Source organism: Chrysoperla carnea, chromosome 4, assembly GCF_905475395.1.
Source record: "Chrysoperla carnea chromosome 4, inChrCarn1.1, whole genome shotgun sequence".
Taxonomy (NCBI): Eukaryota; Metazoa; Arthropoda; class Insecta; order Neuroptera; family Chrysopidae; genus Chrysoperla; species Chrysoperla carnea.
Genome location: NC_058340.1, coordinates 11972752 through 11993452, shown reverse-complemented (window position 1 = coordinate 11993452; position 20701 = coordinate 11972752). Strand labels below are relative to the sequence as shown.

The 20701-nt window shown below is 29.6% G+C and overlaps 1 protein-coding gene across 1 annotated transcript in view; it reads left to right on the top strand.

The window, feature by feature from the left end:
* The window catches only part of LOC123297861 (lachesin-like), a 547758-nt gene that overhangs the window by 96369 nt on the left and 430688 nt on the right, over window positions 1-20701 (top strand). The window contains exons 2-3 of the mRNA XM_044879670.1: window positions 4422-4447; window positions 5347-5672. Of these exons, the coding sequence (XP_044735605.1) occupies window positions 5570-5672 (103 nt within the window). The 5' untranslated portion in view covers window positions 4422-4447; window positions 5347-5569. The remainder of the gene's footprint in view (window positions 1-4421; window positions 4448-5346; window positions 5673-20701) is intronic.

Here is a 20701-nt window from a genome sequence, read left to right as displayed (position 1 = left end):
TTAATATTTCTATATATATTGTAAAAGTAAGGATGTTTGTTTAGTGTTTGTTACTGAACAAGAATATAGCTCATACATCAGAAGAACACATGAGCTACAATTTATAAATATGTATTAAAAAAGCAAAAAAAATAAAAATAATTAAATTTACTCTGACATTTAACTGCGCCATCTATGAGCATTGGTTTGAACCATAAGATAAAAGTTTTAGTAAAAATTGTAAAAATACAATTCACGATCATCTATTCCGATTTAGTTTATGAATTATGACTATTTAACATTTAAAAAACTGAAAGCTGTTAACTTTGTAAAACAATTCCTATCTCTTATTCGCGTGTTATGTAACGAGGGAGGGGTGTAAGTGAAAGCTAGGGAGGTGAAGGCTACAGCACGGTCTTTACCACTCTTTACTTTTAAACCCATAAACAGGCGGTTATCAATCTAGTAGGTGATATATAGCGAAAAAACGAGATGGAACAGTTCTGTCACAGGAGAGAATTGAGTGGAGTGTCACAGTGGTGAAGATAGTTAAGAGCTCAATATTCATTAGGATTAGAAGCGTCCGGCGCTGCAGGTGTATACTTGCGGGTTATAAATAGTATTGTAACTTGTTGAGAAATTTTAAAAATTAATTATAATATCTAAACTTAAAGAAAAGGAGAACAAAGCATATTCTTGAAGAATTGATTAATAGTTCAATGTCACAACCAGAAAATTATAGTGTAGAATGTTAGATGCAGAACTGGATTGGCATCAGAACGTAGATCAACTTTACTAACTTTATGGTACTTAAAATAACTGCCTCAAGGCAATATCATTACTGAAACTCATAGATTCAAGATTCAGGCTTACAATAACATATTATGAATTTGTTGGCAAGCGAAATTTCAATTATATGTATAAATAGAACAATTTTTACAAATTACGTTTAAAAAATACACTATCAATGGAAAACAACACAAAGGGAAATTGGGATATTAAACAAAAGGCATATTATTTAAATAAATAATAATAAAAGTTTGCCAAACTAACTAATTTAATGAATATATCGTGAAGTTATAAATATTTCCGCTAAATTCCGTTCTACACGCAACGAATAAGGACCAATGTATATAATCAATTTTTAATAAATGTATAATGTTTAATTAAACGATTCATTCCTTTTCATTACTTAACGGCAAATGGTCAGATGATAAATAAATAAAATTTAAATTGTAGTTAGATAGTTCTATCCAAAAATTCAAAAAATTATGCTTCAATCACTGTCGTAGCACCTTTGTAAACTCGATATTACACAAAACAATAACTCATATTTTCTTTAAAGAGGAAATTCGCTAAAAACAAAAGGTAACCATCACCTTTCGTAACACTTTACAGATTTTGTTTGCTGCTGATATATTCGTTGTTGATGCTACACTACTGCTATTAAAACCACTATTCTATATGGTCTCTTACCATTTATATATTTTATATACAACATTTCAAACCATAAATTTTATGTACAAGTTGATATGATTAGAATTTTAAGAGCTTTATTTTATAGATCTAGCATGAGATGATTATCTGCATATAAATGTAAAATCGATAAAAATAGTTAAAGTAATACTTTGTGCAATAATAAAATTCATATTATGTCATTTATCATTTTAAATAAAACGTATTATAAACGAATTATATTCTTTTTGGAACTGTGTTCCCTATCGCACTATATTTTTTGGCTGGTTGGAAGTTAAAATAAAAAAACTGTAACAGACACATAAAACCCATACCTAGGTTACCTAGGAAACTAATACATTCGATTCAGGTTGCCATGAATTTTGATACAATGCCATTTCTATGTTATATCATAATGTATAGTTAGAGAGATGTACATATGATTTACTGATGGTTATGGTAACCATCTACTGAGCCTTAAATAAGGCCCTGTAAGGTTCCTCGAATTTCTATGTGTCATATCCCCCCCCAGGGGGAGATTTGAAAAACTGTCACTAAGTTATGGTTCTGAAAACTACAATTTCATACAAGCAATGACGCTTCAAAAATCGATCACGCCTAAGAAAAGTCTTTCACGGACATAAACCTAGAACAAAAATTAGAAATTCTGGAAACCTACAATTTTCGCTAAAATATATTAGATCGAAATCATACCCCAGGAAAACTTCCAAATTCCAAGATTTTGAAAGAAAAATAGGAAAATTTCATTTCTTAAATTTAAATTTTGATGTTTAATGAAAGTTATGAAGAACTTCTTACGTCATATTATTAGAGGGTTGTGAGGAAGGAGTAGGTTATAAAGAATTGGATGGGGATGTGTCTCCGAAAATTTTCTTTCGTATTACTTAAGTGCTTCATTACGGAAAAGTTACTCAATAAATTTAAATCAGTCTTATTAATTTTTTTTTTGACTAAGAATATCTCGCTATGACATTTTATATCCTTTTGGGCTGACGTTATTGAGCTTATGAGGATTCTGTGACAACTACAGCTTATTATATGTTAATTATGTTTTTGGTGAGATATATTTTGCTTAAACTAAAGTAAATCAAACTGTAGAAATAAATAAATGTTTATATGTAAATTACTATAATTTATAAAATTACCAAACGTTGAATAGGTAATTGTCTTACTCAAAACATTTCTAATTTCACACTAAGTTTAGCATTTCAAATAAATGACAACATACAGTGTTAACAATTTTTACATTCACGATCCATCCTTAATTATATTTTACGAACAATAAACAACAATCTATAATTTTAATTTAGTTTTTAATACTTATTTTATTTTAATTTAGTTTTTATTACACGTTGACAAAAGTCTTGTCATCTGTTGGCAACCACCCTTGGTTTCTCGAAAAATGTTATTACATAGGAAATGGCAATTATTTGAAGACAAAATTACGTTTTACAAGATTTTATTTAACTTGCAATGTATGTATGTATGAACGTATGAACGGATGTTTGTCCGGTCGGAATACTGCAACTCAATTTTGAAGCAGCAATACATGGTAAAGTAAGCGGCATCCTGATTTTCTCAGCGCTTCCACCATATTTGATATACATGCTTGGTTTTTAGTCTTAAATTAAAAATTTAAATAAAAAATTCTTTTTACAAGCACAAGCATTTATTGTACTAAAAAGTATAAAATAATTTTTCTAACGTATAAAATTTTTGAACTTGATGACGTCATCAAAATTCAAAATATTTAATTTTGCTCTATTACATCGCAATTTTATCCAATTTTGATCAACAAAGTATGTAATCCTACTAAATTTGGGCCATACTTTTCAAATTTGTGGTCAAAATTAACCTAGCACTAATAGGTTTCAAGAATGTGGAGGTCTGATCCCGGAATTAAGCACATAAGTGATAACTAGCGAAAAACTGACATCACAGCTGAAAAGAGTGGCCCAAAATTAGTGGGTTTCAAAAAAAATTCTAATAGGATCGGATCAAAATTGCCTGTGTTATTAAAAAAATGGAATTTTTGAACTTGATGACGTCATCAAAATTCAAAATATTTAATTTCGATCTATAACATCGAAATTTTATCCAATTTTGATCAACAAAGTATGTAATCCTACTAAATTTGGGCCATACTTTTCAAATTTGTGGTCAAAATTAACCTAGCACTAATAGGTTACAAGGATTCGGAGGTTTGGTTTCGGAAGTAAGCACATTAGTGATAACTAGCGAAAAACTGACATCACAGCTGAAAAGAGTGGCCCAAAATTAGTGGGTTTCAAAAAAAATTCTAATAGGATCGGATCAAAATTGCCTGTGTTATTAAAAAAATGGAATTTTTGAACTTGATGACGTCATCAAAATTCAAAATATTTAATTTCGCTCTATAACATCGAAATTTTATCCAATTTTGATAAACAAAGAATGTAATCCTACTAAATTTGGGACATACTTTTCAAATTTGTGGTCAAAATGAACCTAGCACTAATAGGTTTCAAGAATATGGAGATCTGGTTTCGGAATTAAGCACATAAGTGATAACTAGCGAAAAACTGACATCATAGCTGAAAAGAATGACCCAAAATTAGTGGGTTTCAAAAAAAATTCCAATAAGATCGGATCAAAATTGCCAGTATTATTTAAAAAAATCGAATTTTTGAACTTGATGACGTCATCAAAATTCAACATATTTAATTTTGCTCTATTACATCGAAATTTTATCCAATTTTGATAAACAAAGTAATTGATAAACGTACAAATAGAATAAGGCTGCGAAGACGTTACATATAATTTTGTCACTCAGACAGAATATTTAGAGAATCAGGATTCGAGTTTCGATTTTTGTGCAATTTTTTTATTTCTTTCTATTTGTTTAAAAAAATAATAATTTTTATTATTTCAAATTTTGTAATTTTTCATAATATTCCATAAACTAATCGCATTTTCTTTTTTTTCAGATATTTTCTGAAGTATCCTGTGTAAGGTATGAAAATTAACGACTAGGTCTGAAGAATATTATTATTTTTTCAATGTTTGATCTTTAAAATAATATTAAAAGAAAATGTTTTGATAACATTACAAACGACACACATTTTAGTGAATAAATTGTAATACACTTTATGTTTTATAAATAAACAAAAATTACTTATATTTTTGTAATCATATGGAACACAGTAGCGTAGATAGACCGTTCTTTTTAGTCTAAAAGAGTTCACGTATTGTTTCGATAAATAGGAAATATCATTTTGTTCCTTTACTTAAAAAATGATTTCAAAATTAACATCTGTTTATTGTAACTTTAATTAGTCATACATTTAGTTAATTAATTAATCTTTAGCATTCATTAATATCATTAAGTTAAACCTTAAAAGCAATGAAAGTTTTGTTCCTTCGTTGGAATATATCGCAATCTACTCGACTGCATATGATCACTTTCAAGTATGACTTATCAGTTCATACTTGATGAGGTAACTTGATGAAATTAATGGTATAAGCTTGCCTGAAAACAGCGTTCATGGAAAAAATTAATTTATTTAAAAACAGCCATGAACACTTTTCGATAGAAGAACTATGGTCGACATGTTTAAAAATCAATAAAATTTCATAAAAAATATCTTTGGTCTCATCATCTTGTCATCAGATGAGTGAAGATCGACCTTATGCCGTTCAAAGTTTTGTTCAAATATGGCATTTGTTCAAATATGGCAAAAATCCTAATTGAATGTTCGACTTCAGTAGGTTTTTAATAAATTTGTTTTATATCTGTCCGACTTTTAGATCAAAAGAGCCTGTCAACGCTACTGCATTTTAGATCAAAATATTCTTCATACCTAAATACACTTAAACAAATTCACATAAATAATAAATTATCGATTTATGTAGAATAAAAACACAAGTTATACCCAACCGGCCATCAATGAGTGATTACATAAACATTACTAAAGTGGGTGCTTCAAAAAAGATTAAAAACCATTATAATAAATAAAAAATAACGATGATAAGTATATTAGTGTCCATTTAAAAAAAAAGTAATACAATTTGACCAAACGTTAAACCATCCATTGAGCTAAAAGAATATTATATAATAATTGAAATATAATCGATAATGGTTAATACATACTTTAATAAAATTATCGTAAAAGTAATAATACTAAATATTTTGTTGATTCTGTGTATTTGTTTAACACCTACAAATGCTGGTTTTCAAGGTAAGTGCTTGCTTATACATTTTTATATTTTCATATTTTTTGTATCTTTGATTAAAATTTTCTCTTATTTTTTTTTTCATAAATATATTTTTGGTATGAGATATTGTACTTCCAATATAATTCGAACAATTTAAAATTGTCAAATGGTATAATCCAAATAGGAAATGCCATCGATACATGATGATAGAATCGAGGTATGCCTAGCATTGGTTGAATGATATTTATATAATATTCCAATCCAACTTGAACTTATATCGACCCGATTGTAATTTCCTTTACGGGGAAGGATTTAAATACAGGAACTGTATCGTATTTTTTATCTTCAAATTTTTAAACACGATAAACAAAAGCATTTACCAGAATATAACAACGTACACATAGAAAAATTCATTAGATCATGGCAGATAAAAAGCTAGAAGAAAATTTTAAATATAAAAAATGATCTTGAAAAAAATTATAACCAACTTTTGTGCACCCTTAAGGATTCAATTTAGGGCAAAATTCTCCAAGCTTGCATTTTCTCCAAACCCATGGAAGATAAAAGGTATATTAAAATAGTGAGTCTATTGAATTAAATTTTATACCAAGCACAGTGTATAATAATGAGGCGGTCAAAATAGTAAATTTTCAGAGAAAAATATTTTGTTTAAGAATTCGTTTCAAAACAGTGGATTTCGAAAAACAAGCAAATAAAAAGTTCTAGAAATTTCAAAATAGTGGGTGAGAATCCGAAAAGCTTCACTAAAGCCATGCCCACACAGACTTGTAGTTTCAAATAACTCTAAGAAATGTACACTAGCTTGATATCCACATGATATAAATGTACTCAATAATCTTTTTTCTTTGTAATAAAAGCCCTTACGTAAATTATTTCAGTATTTAACGATAAAGTCAATATTCTAAACATTATCAATATTTTTTATCTTTAATGTGAGTTTTATTATTGGAAGTAAAGAAAAAACAGAAATAAAAAAAACAAACTTTCGTCTCCCCAATGACTTTTTGTCCGTTTATGTTTTAGAGAGGTTTTTCTTTTTCAAGTTGACTTTTAGGATAAATTTTTTTCTTTTTTTGGTAACATGTATTAGTTCAAAGTTAGTTATAACATTAAGAGAAAAGTTTTGTCGTATAATATTCACATAGCTAACATACGTTATCAGAGGAAATATTTGGTAGGGTGCAACAAAATCTAAAAATAAGTTGTCCCTGCAAGGAGTTATTAATTTTTGTTGTTTATACTATAACGACACTATACAGAGTGTTTGAGTGATAGCCTAAGTGGCTGAGTTACCTAAAGCTACTTAGACTTAATTTTCGGGTTCGAATCCAGGCAGCGGCATCGTGAGCAATTATAATTATTAGGGCGGTAGAATTTATCACATTGTCGTCGCTTGGAAAAGAACGAAGTAACCGACTCCACCTACATCATAAATTTAAGTTTAATAAATAAAGATTAACAAATAATGATGTGTGTGGCCTCTGTTATAGGCGTATATGTCAGAGAAAATTAGGTTAAACCCCTTTATTATTATTACTATACAGAGTGACTAGTTCGACGTATTATTTATACTTGGATTATTGAAAATAATAAAATCGGGGGCGTTTACATAAGGGGCTTATATGAAGCTTGAAGCACCAAATTTGAAAGTCTCGGTTAATTATTAAATCAAATTAATTTTTTTAAATAAAATTAATTAATAGACAATAATTTTGATAAAGATCTTTGTCAATTTATGTATTTGCAATTTGATATTCTGTAACTAATTTTGTAGGTAATATAAAATGCGGAAAAGAGTATCAATATTATTTATATACCACAAATAAGTTACACGCTTTGTTTGATGCGTGATATTTGATGAGTTTTGTCATGACGTATTGTTAGATTACAAAAACCATATTCGTGATTACATAAATGTACATATACAAAATTTACAAAAAAAGTAAGGGAATTACATGATTGCAAATTCTCTACAAAATTATATACGCCGTAATAAAATACATAAAATGATTATATTAGGTGGGCTGATAAGTTATTTGGCTGACACATAGGTGGCGCTACTAGTGTTAAGTCCATATCATGAAGGTTATAAGAAGGAGAACGATATAGAAAATATTGTCCCCGAAATATGGATAAAATAAGTGAGGCGCTGCGACCGCTAAGTAGTATCAATAAAAGCGGGCTGTTGTGCGCTAATTTGAAATGATATATCAATCTGTACATTATGCAACTAACTTCATCTACTTGTACTCATAAACAGCTAACTTCGCAGATACTACTTCTTGATGACAGATCGGCTGGTGTCTGAAAAATGAACTATAAATTCTACAAATTTTCAGGGACAGACGCGCTAATGCTTTAACACGTAGCGATCGTTCTCCTTCTTTATAACCTTCATGGTCCATATGATTTTTAGTTAATCCTAACCTTCAAAAGACATGTGTATAAATTTGACAGCTGTCGTACTATCAACTTGTGAGAGATATCATTTTGAATGAAGAACTTGCAAAAACAATGCACCGTATCATAAATCAATGAAAACTATGACAAAATTGCATGAATTGGGTTTCGAATTGCTTCCGCATCCACCGTATTTTCCAGATCTGAGGCTCAGCGACTTTTTTCTATTCTCAGACCTCAAAAGAATGATCGCTGGAAAGAGATTTGGTGCTGATGAATTGACAATAGCGAAACTGAAGTCTACTTTGAAGTCAGACAAATCGTACTATAAAAATGGTATCGAAAAATTGTATGACCGTTATAATCGCTGTATCGCCCTGGAAGGCAAATATGTTGAACAATAAAATCGAATTTTACCAAAAAAATATATTTTATTACGAAAATCTTAGCCCAACGTTATGAACTTAAATAAAATAATTTAGCAACATTTAAATTTATGTCAGTATATTAACAAGCAGCTCTTCACCTCCAAAATATTAATCATTTTAAGTTTGAAAATAATTATCGTAAAAGGTGATCATTATGTAACCACACCACGGTGGTGTATATGTTTGTGGCGGGCGAAACTTCTTCATGACTTACATTATTAACCTTTATATTATACCTACAAAGTAAGACTACCTACGTTTACGAGTATATACATACTTATGAGTACAGACTACATGATGCAAAAACTTTTCAAGCCAAATACATAAATCTATCAAACGGTTTTTAACTTCATCATTAGATTCTGGTTAGTATCCGATTAACACGCAGACATAACTTTGTTTTTTATATTTTCTGTTGTAGTTGTTAAATACTAAGTATGTCAAAATTACTTTCTAAAACGGAAAGGAGTAACTTTCTAACAAAATAGTAAAAAATTTCTACGATTTTTCAAGTTGTAGCACATTTTAACAATTGTATTATGATTTGGACCTTGGAGAAATAATAAAAGAAAAGCGTGATTTTCTCCTTTCCACACTCCGAAAACTACTGACATTGTATCATTATTTTTACAATTTTATCATAATATCCAAATACAATGGAATTTTGTTGCAGCTTATTTAGAATTTTTTGGGATCAATTCGAGGTTTTCTTGTTAATGTCAAATTATTGTGCACTACAACTTTTACCCTTGGTGTGATGGGGAATTTTTTTTGTCATTTTTGTTACAATTGATTACATAAATATTCATTCATATAAAAATAGTCGCATGCAAATAGTTTTTACACCCATGTAAAGAAAATTTGGATGCAAAAGTAACGTTGGCGTTGAACAAAAAAAGATAATCAGTCATGGGAGCTGTCGGCAGAAGTGAAAACTTAAAATCTTGAAATAACTGACCTTCGGCCCTTGGCCTGATTTTCGACCTGACCTCCAGCCTGGCTGGAGTCTTCGACAGAAGAGTTTGCTGCGCTCGCATATAACTCTAATAAATACCTATTCACAATACCAGAATAATAATAAATAATACATCAATAATAAATAAAATATGGTAGAAGCGCAGATAAATACATTTGAATAGTAAGATGTAATGTAATGTATTACTTACATGCGTTTCCACTATTTATTTCGTGCGAGTTTTAGTTTTTTGGTGCGGAACCATTTAATAGTGGACCAAATTGTGAATCTAAACCATTTTCGCATCCACTTGAACACATACAAAAAAAAATCATCAAAATCGGTTCATCGATTTAGAAGGGGTTCAATTACAAACGCGATGACGATTACGATAACGATGACGCGAGTTGCATTATATTTGTTCACATAAAAAATGCTCTTAAAAAATGTTTATCCATGACAGTCTAAGTTCATACGACACATTTTTGTTAGATATAGGTAAGAATTCGATTTTGAATAATGATGTCACTGATGCCGAGTCCAACTCCTATTTCAAAGCACTACAAATGGGCATAAATATTTAAAATATCTTCTATTAAGATTTTTAAATTTTATTTCTTAATTTATTTAACTGTTTAGTATATTATCCAGGATAATTAACGGGAACGCTAAATGATTGTAGTAAAATTTCAAATTAATTTTTATATTAGAAATATTTTTGTGTGGTATACTATTCATAGCAATAATGATTATAACGTATGATATGCAAAATTACACTTATGAATAAAGTTTAATGATGAATGTTTGTTTTAACCTACAGTACAGTAGGTAGGTACGTGCTATGTGTGTTTATTTTTCATTATACGTTATTGCGATTAAACATACGTTTTACTAGTTAGTTTATATACATTATTATAATGATTTTGACTTCCTCATATTATCACACTAAATATGAAAAGATTAATACACTAACACTTATGTTTAGTTTTAGTTGTTTTTTATTTTTATTCTTTCACGCATAGTATTTATAATTGTGTTATTACACAGTACCCAGTTAAGTAATTCATTAACCAGAATTAATTAAATATGCTTGCACATAGTAATATGTTTTATAGCTACCTATAGTTTGGATAAATTATGTTCACATGAGTATACTTTTTCTTTCAAAGCTGCATAGACCTTTATCACATTTTTGTTCTTTTCTTTTAAAAGAAAGTAAATGTCTCGAAATCATGAAAATTCGAAAACGATCCGGAAACTCACGAAGTTATACGAATGGCGCTGTGACGTCAGTTCGTTAGTTGACTTTGACTAATTATTATATATATACGGGTTGCGAATGAAATAAACCGGCTATGACAGTGTTTTGTGCCTATGTTCCCGAACACTACTTCAAAACAGCAAAAATAATTAAATAATCAAAACATTTGACATCGACAACTTTTTCTTCTTTCTCGTCAACCGTATAATTTTTGTTGCGAATTCGATGTTCAGGGCACATTTTACCTCGTACTGTGCAAAGGTGAGTTTCTCGTTTGACAGAAATTCATCCAATTGAAGTGTCCCCATAGCCCTCCTTCGAATACCTAACAATTTTGTATTTTGTTCGGACGAATTAACAAAATTTTGTATTTTGTTTTTTTTTAACCCTTTTTTTTAATTTTTTTATTAGTTATTTGTTTCTAATAGCTCTTATACCAATAGGGTCAGCCAGAGAACGATGTTATGGCCATGACGCTGGATGATCGTCTGACAGACACTTCACAAACTCAAAGCTGCTGTTTACGCTCTTTTCCTTTAAGAGTTAACGTGATTTAACCTATTCTGACGGTTGCAAGTATCTACCAGACGATTATTGAGCGTATGACCAACTCCTTTGGCAGATAGTTGCAACCGCCAGAATAGGTTCAGTCAATACAACTCAAAAACAAATAATAGTCGTAAACGGTAACTTCGAGTCACTTTCTGTACACAACTATCAAAAATAAACAACTTTTATTGTCTTAAACTTGTTTATTTTTTATTTTTTACACCCACAACGATATGCCTTTCGAGTTCAAGTATCAAATATACAAGTACTTATGTGAACAAAATCTTGGGGCATTTTAATTTTGCTAGAAGCCAAGTAGTTTGAAGATTTCTGTAATTTTAAACTTCACACGAATTAGATATCTGAACCTCTTCATTCACTTGGAGTTGCAACTGTAGATGACTTTGCTTATAAATACTATGATGAATAAAGCACATTGTTCATGTATGTAAAGTAGGTGTTAGATCACATTGAAAGATTCATACTTTGATTAATTATTTATAAACAAGTCTTCTCATCATGTTGTCTTACAATCTTTTGTTTAATGTTAATTAATATTAAAAGAGATTGTGAAACATAACTTTTTGTCGTGCTAAAATTTTTCCCATACGTGTTTATAGTTCATAGCGTCTGTTCTTTTCACTCCCTGTTTTTGTCCTCCTATAAACTTAGTGATTTGCACAAAGTTTAAAAAAAAAATTGTATTGTATTTAGTTTTGGTATACAGGTTAGGTTAGGTTAGGTTATATTGACTGTCTACGAAGGACACAGTTAGGCTATAGAGCCCATTGTGATACCATATATTCTTAGATATGTTCAATGTGCGAGTTTGAGGTTATGTACCCGAAAAATTGTTTGAGTATTTTTTTTTAAATTTTTATAAATTTCATGATAATACCATAAATTTACGTTCTTTGACGGTATCTAAGGCTTTGAGCACCTCCACAACCCTTATTAAATGAACAAGTGCGTTGAATCAACAAGGTATCTTAAAAAAGTGCTCACGAAATTCTTAATTGTATTTATAAGTCAAAATATCAAATACTTGTTAAAAAAGACTTGTCATTAAAATAAGCTGCATGTATGTTTTTGAAAATAAATACATTAAAAAAAAGGAGCTTACATTTAATTATCTGTTATCATCATTCCTAAACCCAAAATCATCCCCCTTGTACCACTTTAAACTTAAAAGTTAAAAGAGTTATTAACAAAGTTATTAACATTACAGATTTAAACACAAGCAATAATTGAAAAACTTTGTAATTTAGGCAAAATGAGCTCACATTTTAATTACATAAAGTGTTCTTTTATTTATTCTGTATTTTTTAGTACTCTACCTATGTACAAAATGCGTTAGTTAATTTGGACATAAATCAATGTTAAATGTTTTTTAACGTATAAGAATTACTATTAACCGCACGAAGGGTGTGCAAACCCTAAGAAGAAAATATTTGGATCAACCAGACCAGACGACCCGTGCTGAAACCATTCATAATCGGTTCTGCGAGTCAAAAACGTAGAATATAATCCCTTGTCAATCTCTTCATGGTCACAGAACCATTGTTGGCAACTGAAGTATTTCGATGGACATTTGAAAAGAGCCTATTTTTGAATGTCGATCGACGAGGGCTGTGTGTGTGTGTGTGTGTGTCTTGCTGTGTATCTGTCTGTCTGTGGTATCGTAGCGCCTAAACGAATGAACCGATTTTGATTTTTTTTTGATTCGATTGAAAGGTAAATTAATGGGGAGTGTTCTTAGCTATGTTTCAAGTACAAATTTAGGTTTCCGTACCTGGAACAACTACAAAATAGGCGATGATCGCCAAAATGGGTTAAGTTAAACGGAAATTTTATGGAGAGTGTTCTTAAATACGTTTCAAGTGCGAATTTAGGGTTACGTATCCGAAAAAATTCTCGGGGGTGTTTTAAATTTTATAAATTTCACTTTTATTTCTCACCTCATGCACACTGTACAAAAGTGTATATTTTACTTATCAAATAATAGAATTGTTATTCTGTTCTTATCCCTAAACGTAGATACACACATACTTATACAGAAAATTGTGCGTTCTACACACTTCATCTTTTGTTTTGCACACATTTTATTGTAATGATGGGTACAGTGAAAATTTTCGGTTACTTGTGTACATTCAAGTATTTTAAACTTACAAAAATTCATTCGTGTGTGACAGTTCATGAAAAATGTTCAATTCATTTTTGTTATTTATTCATTCGTAAATAACAATAAAGTTTAAGAGCTCAATTGTAATAAAATATAAAATATTGATAATAACATGATCAGATCTCTGGATAAATAATTTTTGACTTGGATTTTTCATTGATATTCCCTCAGAACATAAATTGAAAATATAACACATTGTTCTTAAAATCGAAAATTGCATTTTAATTTTCCAAGAATTTTTATTTCGAAAACTAAGCGTCTTGAAAATCACAAGAATTCTCTTTTACTTAAAACTGATTAAAAAAAATTATCTTGACCAAATTAAAAATTTTATACTCTGCTCACCCACAACCCCTGTTTATCTGTCGATCTTTGTCATTAACGATCTTGACTTTTCAAATATCAAAACCCTTTTTGATATCCAATAATATGCAAATCGGACTTAAATTGCGACCGCTAGAGATGGTACGTACAGATACATAAATGTCTAGATACGTAAATTTAAACGATGGTCATTTTTGACATCTATTAAGTAGGATCGATGAACATTTGAAGAAATTTTTTCAATATCCCATCATTAGTACAAAAGCAATAACTCCATTTCCTTTGGTAATTCGCTAAAAATAATTTTGTTTTATATTTTATTACCCCTTATTACTTTTTTAATAAAACAGTTATTTTTATCAACAGTGAGGCAAGGCAGTAAGAAATCAACCTTGTTGGTTATATAACCGAGATTGTTTAATAATAAAAACAAAGTCACAATCTATATCTATAAAATTCTTTGTCCTGAATGACTGACGAATCATTGCACAGCCTAAACCACTAATCGTAGAAACCTGAAACTTGGAGAGTATGTTCTTTGTATGACATAGGCATCCGATAAGAGAGAATTTTCCAAAATTCACCCCTTAAGGGGGTAAAAAGGGGATTCGAATTTTGTTTATGGAAAACCCATGTTAATAATTTTATAGACAAATATAGATCAACGTATGCATGTTTGTCATGTTACTTTAGTTTTTTTTTTTAAATTCATTTTCGAAAAATTCATTGTTCAAGGGGCTAAAGTAGGAGGTGAAACTTGATATGAAACTTTGTCATTTTTAAAGATAGGATTGTATAAATTGATTTATGTGCTCATGCTTTGAGAAAAAAGTATGCTGTATCACACTTTTATTTCATTCTTTAAAGAAGCACAGTAAAAAACATCATCAAATGCCGTCTTAGTTTCCAACGGGATGTAAGTAAAGCTAACCCTTAGGGAGCGGACTAAGCGAAGACAAGCGGGTTAAGCGGATTGAAGGGTAGCATTTTTGTCTTCAAAGTTGACCTTGTGTATATTGCAGTATAAAGAGGTGATAAGTAAGGTAAAGGTTGGATCTGATTCACTAATGAATCAATGATGGACGAATGGGACGTCGTTTTCCAAGGGGATGTAATTAAAGTCTGTTCTCTAAGTCTTTAAAATTGATTCTCTAAATGAATCAACGATTCATTAAATGAATCATTTATGGAATACATTGAAATGAATCATTATCACGAGCGAAGCCGAGGGCAAAAGCTAGTTTTATATATTATAACCATTCACATCATAATACTTATTTCACTCATCCACCCTACGAAAAGAATTAATAAAATCAAGAAACAAAAAAAACCTTAATTATATATAGCCCATGTTAATAAACTATCGTAATAAATACACACTGCTGTTGGTTGATTTTCGTAACTGGCAGTTCTAGTGACCGTTAAAGTGTATAATAATCTTGGATATTTTATGACAACAATGATTATACAAGTTATTTTCAGATGAAATACAACAAATATATAACGTCTGATTCCTTTTATTAACACAGTAAATTTATATTATTTTTTTTTTACATATAAAATACGGCTACGAATGACTTTTACAAAGGGTTTATTATATTAACGAGTCAAAATTTCGTATACTTGATAGTAGTTACGTTAGTTAACGGTTTCAAGACAAAAATGTGCTTAGACAACTGCTCATAAAAGGTGAAATGGTGTCTACACTGCCAAAATACACATGAAAGGTAAGTCCTTTGCAAAAGTTAATGTGGATTGCAAGCGCACTTTCAAAAACATGCAAAATATGAGCTAGACTAATAATTTAATAAACGCGTCCTTACGTTTGCGTTCAAACTTCAACTAGGAGGAAAAGTATACCCAATTCTTGAAAATTAAAAAGATTGATTTTTTCACTAAAACTTGAAAAATTTATAGAAACTTCAAACTGGTATAACAATTTTTGACCGAATTGGTTAAATCCGATTGACCCATGTTAATAATTTTATAGACAAATATAGATCAACGTATGCATGTTTGTCATGTTACTTTAGTTTTTTTTTTAAATTCATTTTCGAAAAATTCATTGTTCAAAGGTCATTGGTCAAAGGGGCTAAAGTAGGAGGTGAAACTTCATATGAAACTTTGTCATTTTTAAAGGTAGGATTGTATAAATTGATTTATGTGCTCATGCTTTGAGAAAAAAGTATGCTGTATCACACTTTTATTTCATTCTTTAAAGAAGCACGGTAAAAAACATCATCAAATGCCATCTTAGTTTCCAACGGAAAAATTTATAGAAACTTCAAACTGGTATAACAATTTTTGACCGAATTGGTCCAAGTTTAAAATTCGATGTGCTATTAACTTTTTAACTTTTTTTGTGAACGGGGTGTTATAAGTTTTACCGCTATGTGTGTGTGTCTGTCTGTCTTGGCATCGTAGCGCCTAAACGGATGAACAGATTTTGATTCTGTTGTTTTGTTTGAAAGGTGATTATAATTCATGAAAGAGGTAATTGACACATTAAAAAGCTTACAAGTATAGTATGTTTTAGGGACCCCCTTCCATGAGAGTCTAGTTACAACTGTAACTACTGATGTTAATTAAGCACTGAATTAATTGAGTACCTATCAATATGAACTAAGCACTGACTGTTCATTGAAGATATTGATTTGATGAAGGTGCAACATCGTGTGTCATTTCAAACTTTACCACCCCAATAGTCTACGTTATGTTAAGATAGTAGATTAAGCAGATATTGATTTCGAACTTCGAAAACTTCGAAGAAAATAACTTGTTCATAGATCAACCAACCGTTCAAGCAGAAGTTTTAATATTTTCGCCAAAACATTATATTCTTATTTTACTACAAAACAAAATTAAATGAACAACCATCGGTTGCTGCCTACTAAATAGCTCAACTCTGTTTCCATATATTTGCTGTTCCGTACATGCCAAATCATTTTAGACCCATTATTATTAAGGTACAACACTGTTCCTTACAAGTATAAAATATTATTTTAGGAAAATAATTTAAAAAAATTTTAAGAATTTGTAAATTAAGAAATTTCTTTATCAAATATTTCCACAAACGGAACATCAAAGAAAAGGATGCAAAGATGTATATCATGATATTTTCAGTAAAATTGCAGATCATATAGAGTGTTCTCTTACTCAAAATAAACAAAATAACAGTTCAAAAAAAATTGTCTGAAAATCCATGTTCGGGATAGATTTATTACTAAGACATGGGATATTTTTATTTAGCAATATAACATTCGAAATAGTTATGTAGAGTAGCCGCCGTTTTGTTTCCTCTGAAATGAAGAATGTTTCCTCTTAAGAACTAAAGAAAGAACAAAACAGCAGGACATTTTTTTATAGTTTTTGCTGCTTCCACGATATGCTTTGTCAAACTTTTCTATTTTCAAAAAAAATTGAAAATAAAAGAAGATCTTGTGTCAAACAAGTAACAATATTCAATTCTTGTTCTAAAACTTAAACCTCTAAGGCTATTTGATTTCGCACTTGATTAACATCTGACTAAAGAAAAATAAACCGTCAGTAGTGCTGTGTTTGAAATAGTACCATGCAATTTTGATTTAATTTGACAACAACCTTTCACTTCTAGGACGCCTCTTCGTTAAAAAATGTTCTGAGTAAACTGCTGATATTTTTTGTTACTTTTTTAGACCAGCATTAATAAAAGTTTTAAAAACAACCAACTGTTTTTTATACAGAAACAGTAAAAAACTTTAAACAAAAAAACAAGGACGTATACAACTACATGTGACTTTGTAGTGAAATTAAATGTGATGTATCGATAGCATTTTTAAGAAATATTATAAGATAAATTTGACCCTTCTAAAGATGAATTTCATGTACCTGAGCTATCAGGGGTTTGAGAGGGATGTTAAGTTACGAACAAAAACCTAACTTTTCATGTAAAATCTCGTGTTGGTTTTTAAATCAAAGTTCTATATATATGAAATAGTGCTCCGGTTATGCGTGTCCTAGTAAGTTAAATACTCTACAGAAGTTTGATTTATTGCACAAAATAATTACCTAATATGATATATTTTCTTTTTTGTTCGTAACATAAGGGGCTTCGACTCACATCCCTGGGAGCTCAGGAACCTGAAAAATATCAGAAAATGTCCAAAAAACTTCTTAACTTTATTAAAAATTTTGCTCAAAGTCTACAAAAGTTACAACAGCATAAATTGCTACAAAAATATTGTTTTTGAGAAAGAGGTTTTTAAGAACAGAGTTGGTTTGAGAAATCCCCAATGTAAATTACCGATTTACAATTTCCACAAGCTTTCCCAGGGTTGGAATATATCAAACAAATCCTGTTCTGAGATGTCCAACTTTGATATAGGTTTACATTTTATCTATTTAGGCCCTTCCAATTGGTCCATTAGTTAAAGCAAAAATTAATTTAGCAATTTTTACATTTTGTATTTATATTCCTTCTGTTCATTCATTACCATTAAACTTCAGAACAAATTTGACGTAGGTCGTAGACACTCCTTTTATTTAAATAAATTGAAAAACACTGGTAATGCTTACCCTGAGTACGTATGTATCTAAAATTCTTTATTGGAACATTTTTTTACATTCAATTACTTCAATATATATGGTAATTCACCATAACAACAAAAAGTTTTTGTATAAAATATTATCTGGGATATGATACTACCCCTTTCATCGGCTCTAATTCGTTTTTCAAAGTTTCAGATCGTTCAAACGTCCAAGAATAGATTAAATCTGAATCTGAAGTTTTTATATTTTTATTTATTTATTTATTTTATTTAAGGTAAGGTAATTTTATTAATAAAACATATAGTCATTAAATTGACATATGTATAAAGCGTAGGTCTAAGAAATCTGTAGGTCATGAAATTTGTAGGCCATGTATGAGCATTTAATTTTACTAATGTTTATTAAACAAATCTGTAAAAATTAGCCGGTTGTTCATAAATTTTCATTCTTCGTTTTTCCGCCATGTTGAATGTGGAATATTTTTGTAGGCCACTATGATTCTCTTTTATTATATTCAATTATCTTGCATTCAAGAAAAAAGCAAATAGTTGTTTATATTTTTTCAACAGGACATGTTTTCCGTTTTCCACATTGAAAACGCACCAATTTTCAAAGTTTCGTCAATGTAAACGTTGTAGGTTACACTGAAATGAAGCCATTCACGAGATTTCGTAAGAGTGTTATTTACGAAACCATACCCTCCTCTTTACTGTAGACTACAATTAAATCAGTAATATATTATAATAACTTATTATGAATATCTAAACAGTTTTTTTCCTTTTATTTACTAACATTGCCCATACTTTTTAATCAATAGAAATTATTTTTCTATTTTTCCGATCCTGTAGTTACCGTAACCAATGGCCACCCTATTATAAAAAATATATATATATATATATATATATTCTAAAAATAATATTAGGAGAATATGTATTAAAAACAGTAATTGTGTAGAGTGTTATGAGAGCATTTGTCAAAACTAACATGTTTTCCTAATAATGTTTGAGTATTTATGTCTAGGAGTAAGAAGAGTATCAGTTAAAATTAACAACATTTTTGCTTAATAAACTTGTTATTTAAATTTATGATATTTTTTCGTACGAATTATTTGTCTAGTGATTTTTTTTCTAAGCGGTATATTTTTACATGGTAGGCGTATATTTTTCGTCAAACCAAGACATAATAAGCTTGAAAATGAGATGTAAATCATGAAATTTGATAAAAAAATAAGAAAGATAAGGGTAGGGCAGAAAAAAAACTTCCCAGAGTAATAATATATACTATTTAAAGAAAATAAAAAATCTGACTCTTTCTTTCAACCGTTACGGATAAACTTTTTTCCTGTGTATAGAGGTTTTACGTTGGTTTCCACCAAAAATTTTAATTATATTTTTAATAAAGTTTTATAACATACAAGTTTGTTTTGAATATTACGATACTTTTTTTGTTATATCTGCCCAATAAAGCTTTAAAATACGTTTATGACATTTATTATATGGAATAATATTTCATTGGAAGAGTATAAAATAAAAAAAAAATCCAATCTTTTCACCATCTTTTTTTAATCCTATTTGAATTTGATAGTATAAAATAGCTTTAAATTGTTGTGGCAGAATGCTCCAGGCAATACATTACCCTATGGAATTGAAATGGTAAATGGTTTGGCTGTTATAACCAATAAAAGCTGACTTGCATCCAACTAGAGTAACACTTTACGTGTATTATAATATATATTTATATGTATGGATACCCATGTAGGTATAGAAATAAAACGACTATGGTATCCAGCTACGTTAGACATACGATGATAACTCTGACATTTTCCACTATAAAATTGATCAAACTATACAATATGTCACCTTTAAATAAACGTTTATCATTTTGACAATTATTGTAGAAAAGTTCTATATTATGCATAAATGAAATTTAGTTTAATTTAAAGTTAATTCTTACACCTGCAAATGTGGATGTGTTATTGGGTTCTTTAAGTGAATATCTCAGTGACACAGTGGCAATAAAACAAACTCGTATTGCAAATATAGTATTCACACAATCTATCACTTTTACCCCGACTAGGACTATATAGTATATACTATGGCGAGAGTTGTGTGTTTGACCGGTATGCATGTATGTTGTTCATCTGTTCCCTCGTATCTTCTTAATTTTTTATCATAATTTGACCTATGAGGTATCGCTAAAAGCGTCTTATCATCCGCTGGGTATAGGCTATGTGACATCACATTAAATTGAATATGGCGAACATATAATTATGATCAAAAAACAAATTTCGGTTTAATGATAGCGTGTTAGGTATCAAATGAAGTGTAATTTGCACTTTTCAAAAATATATGCAACGTGTTCTGTTATTGACTTCAGAAACCTAACTTCCCAAAATAAGCTCATCA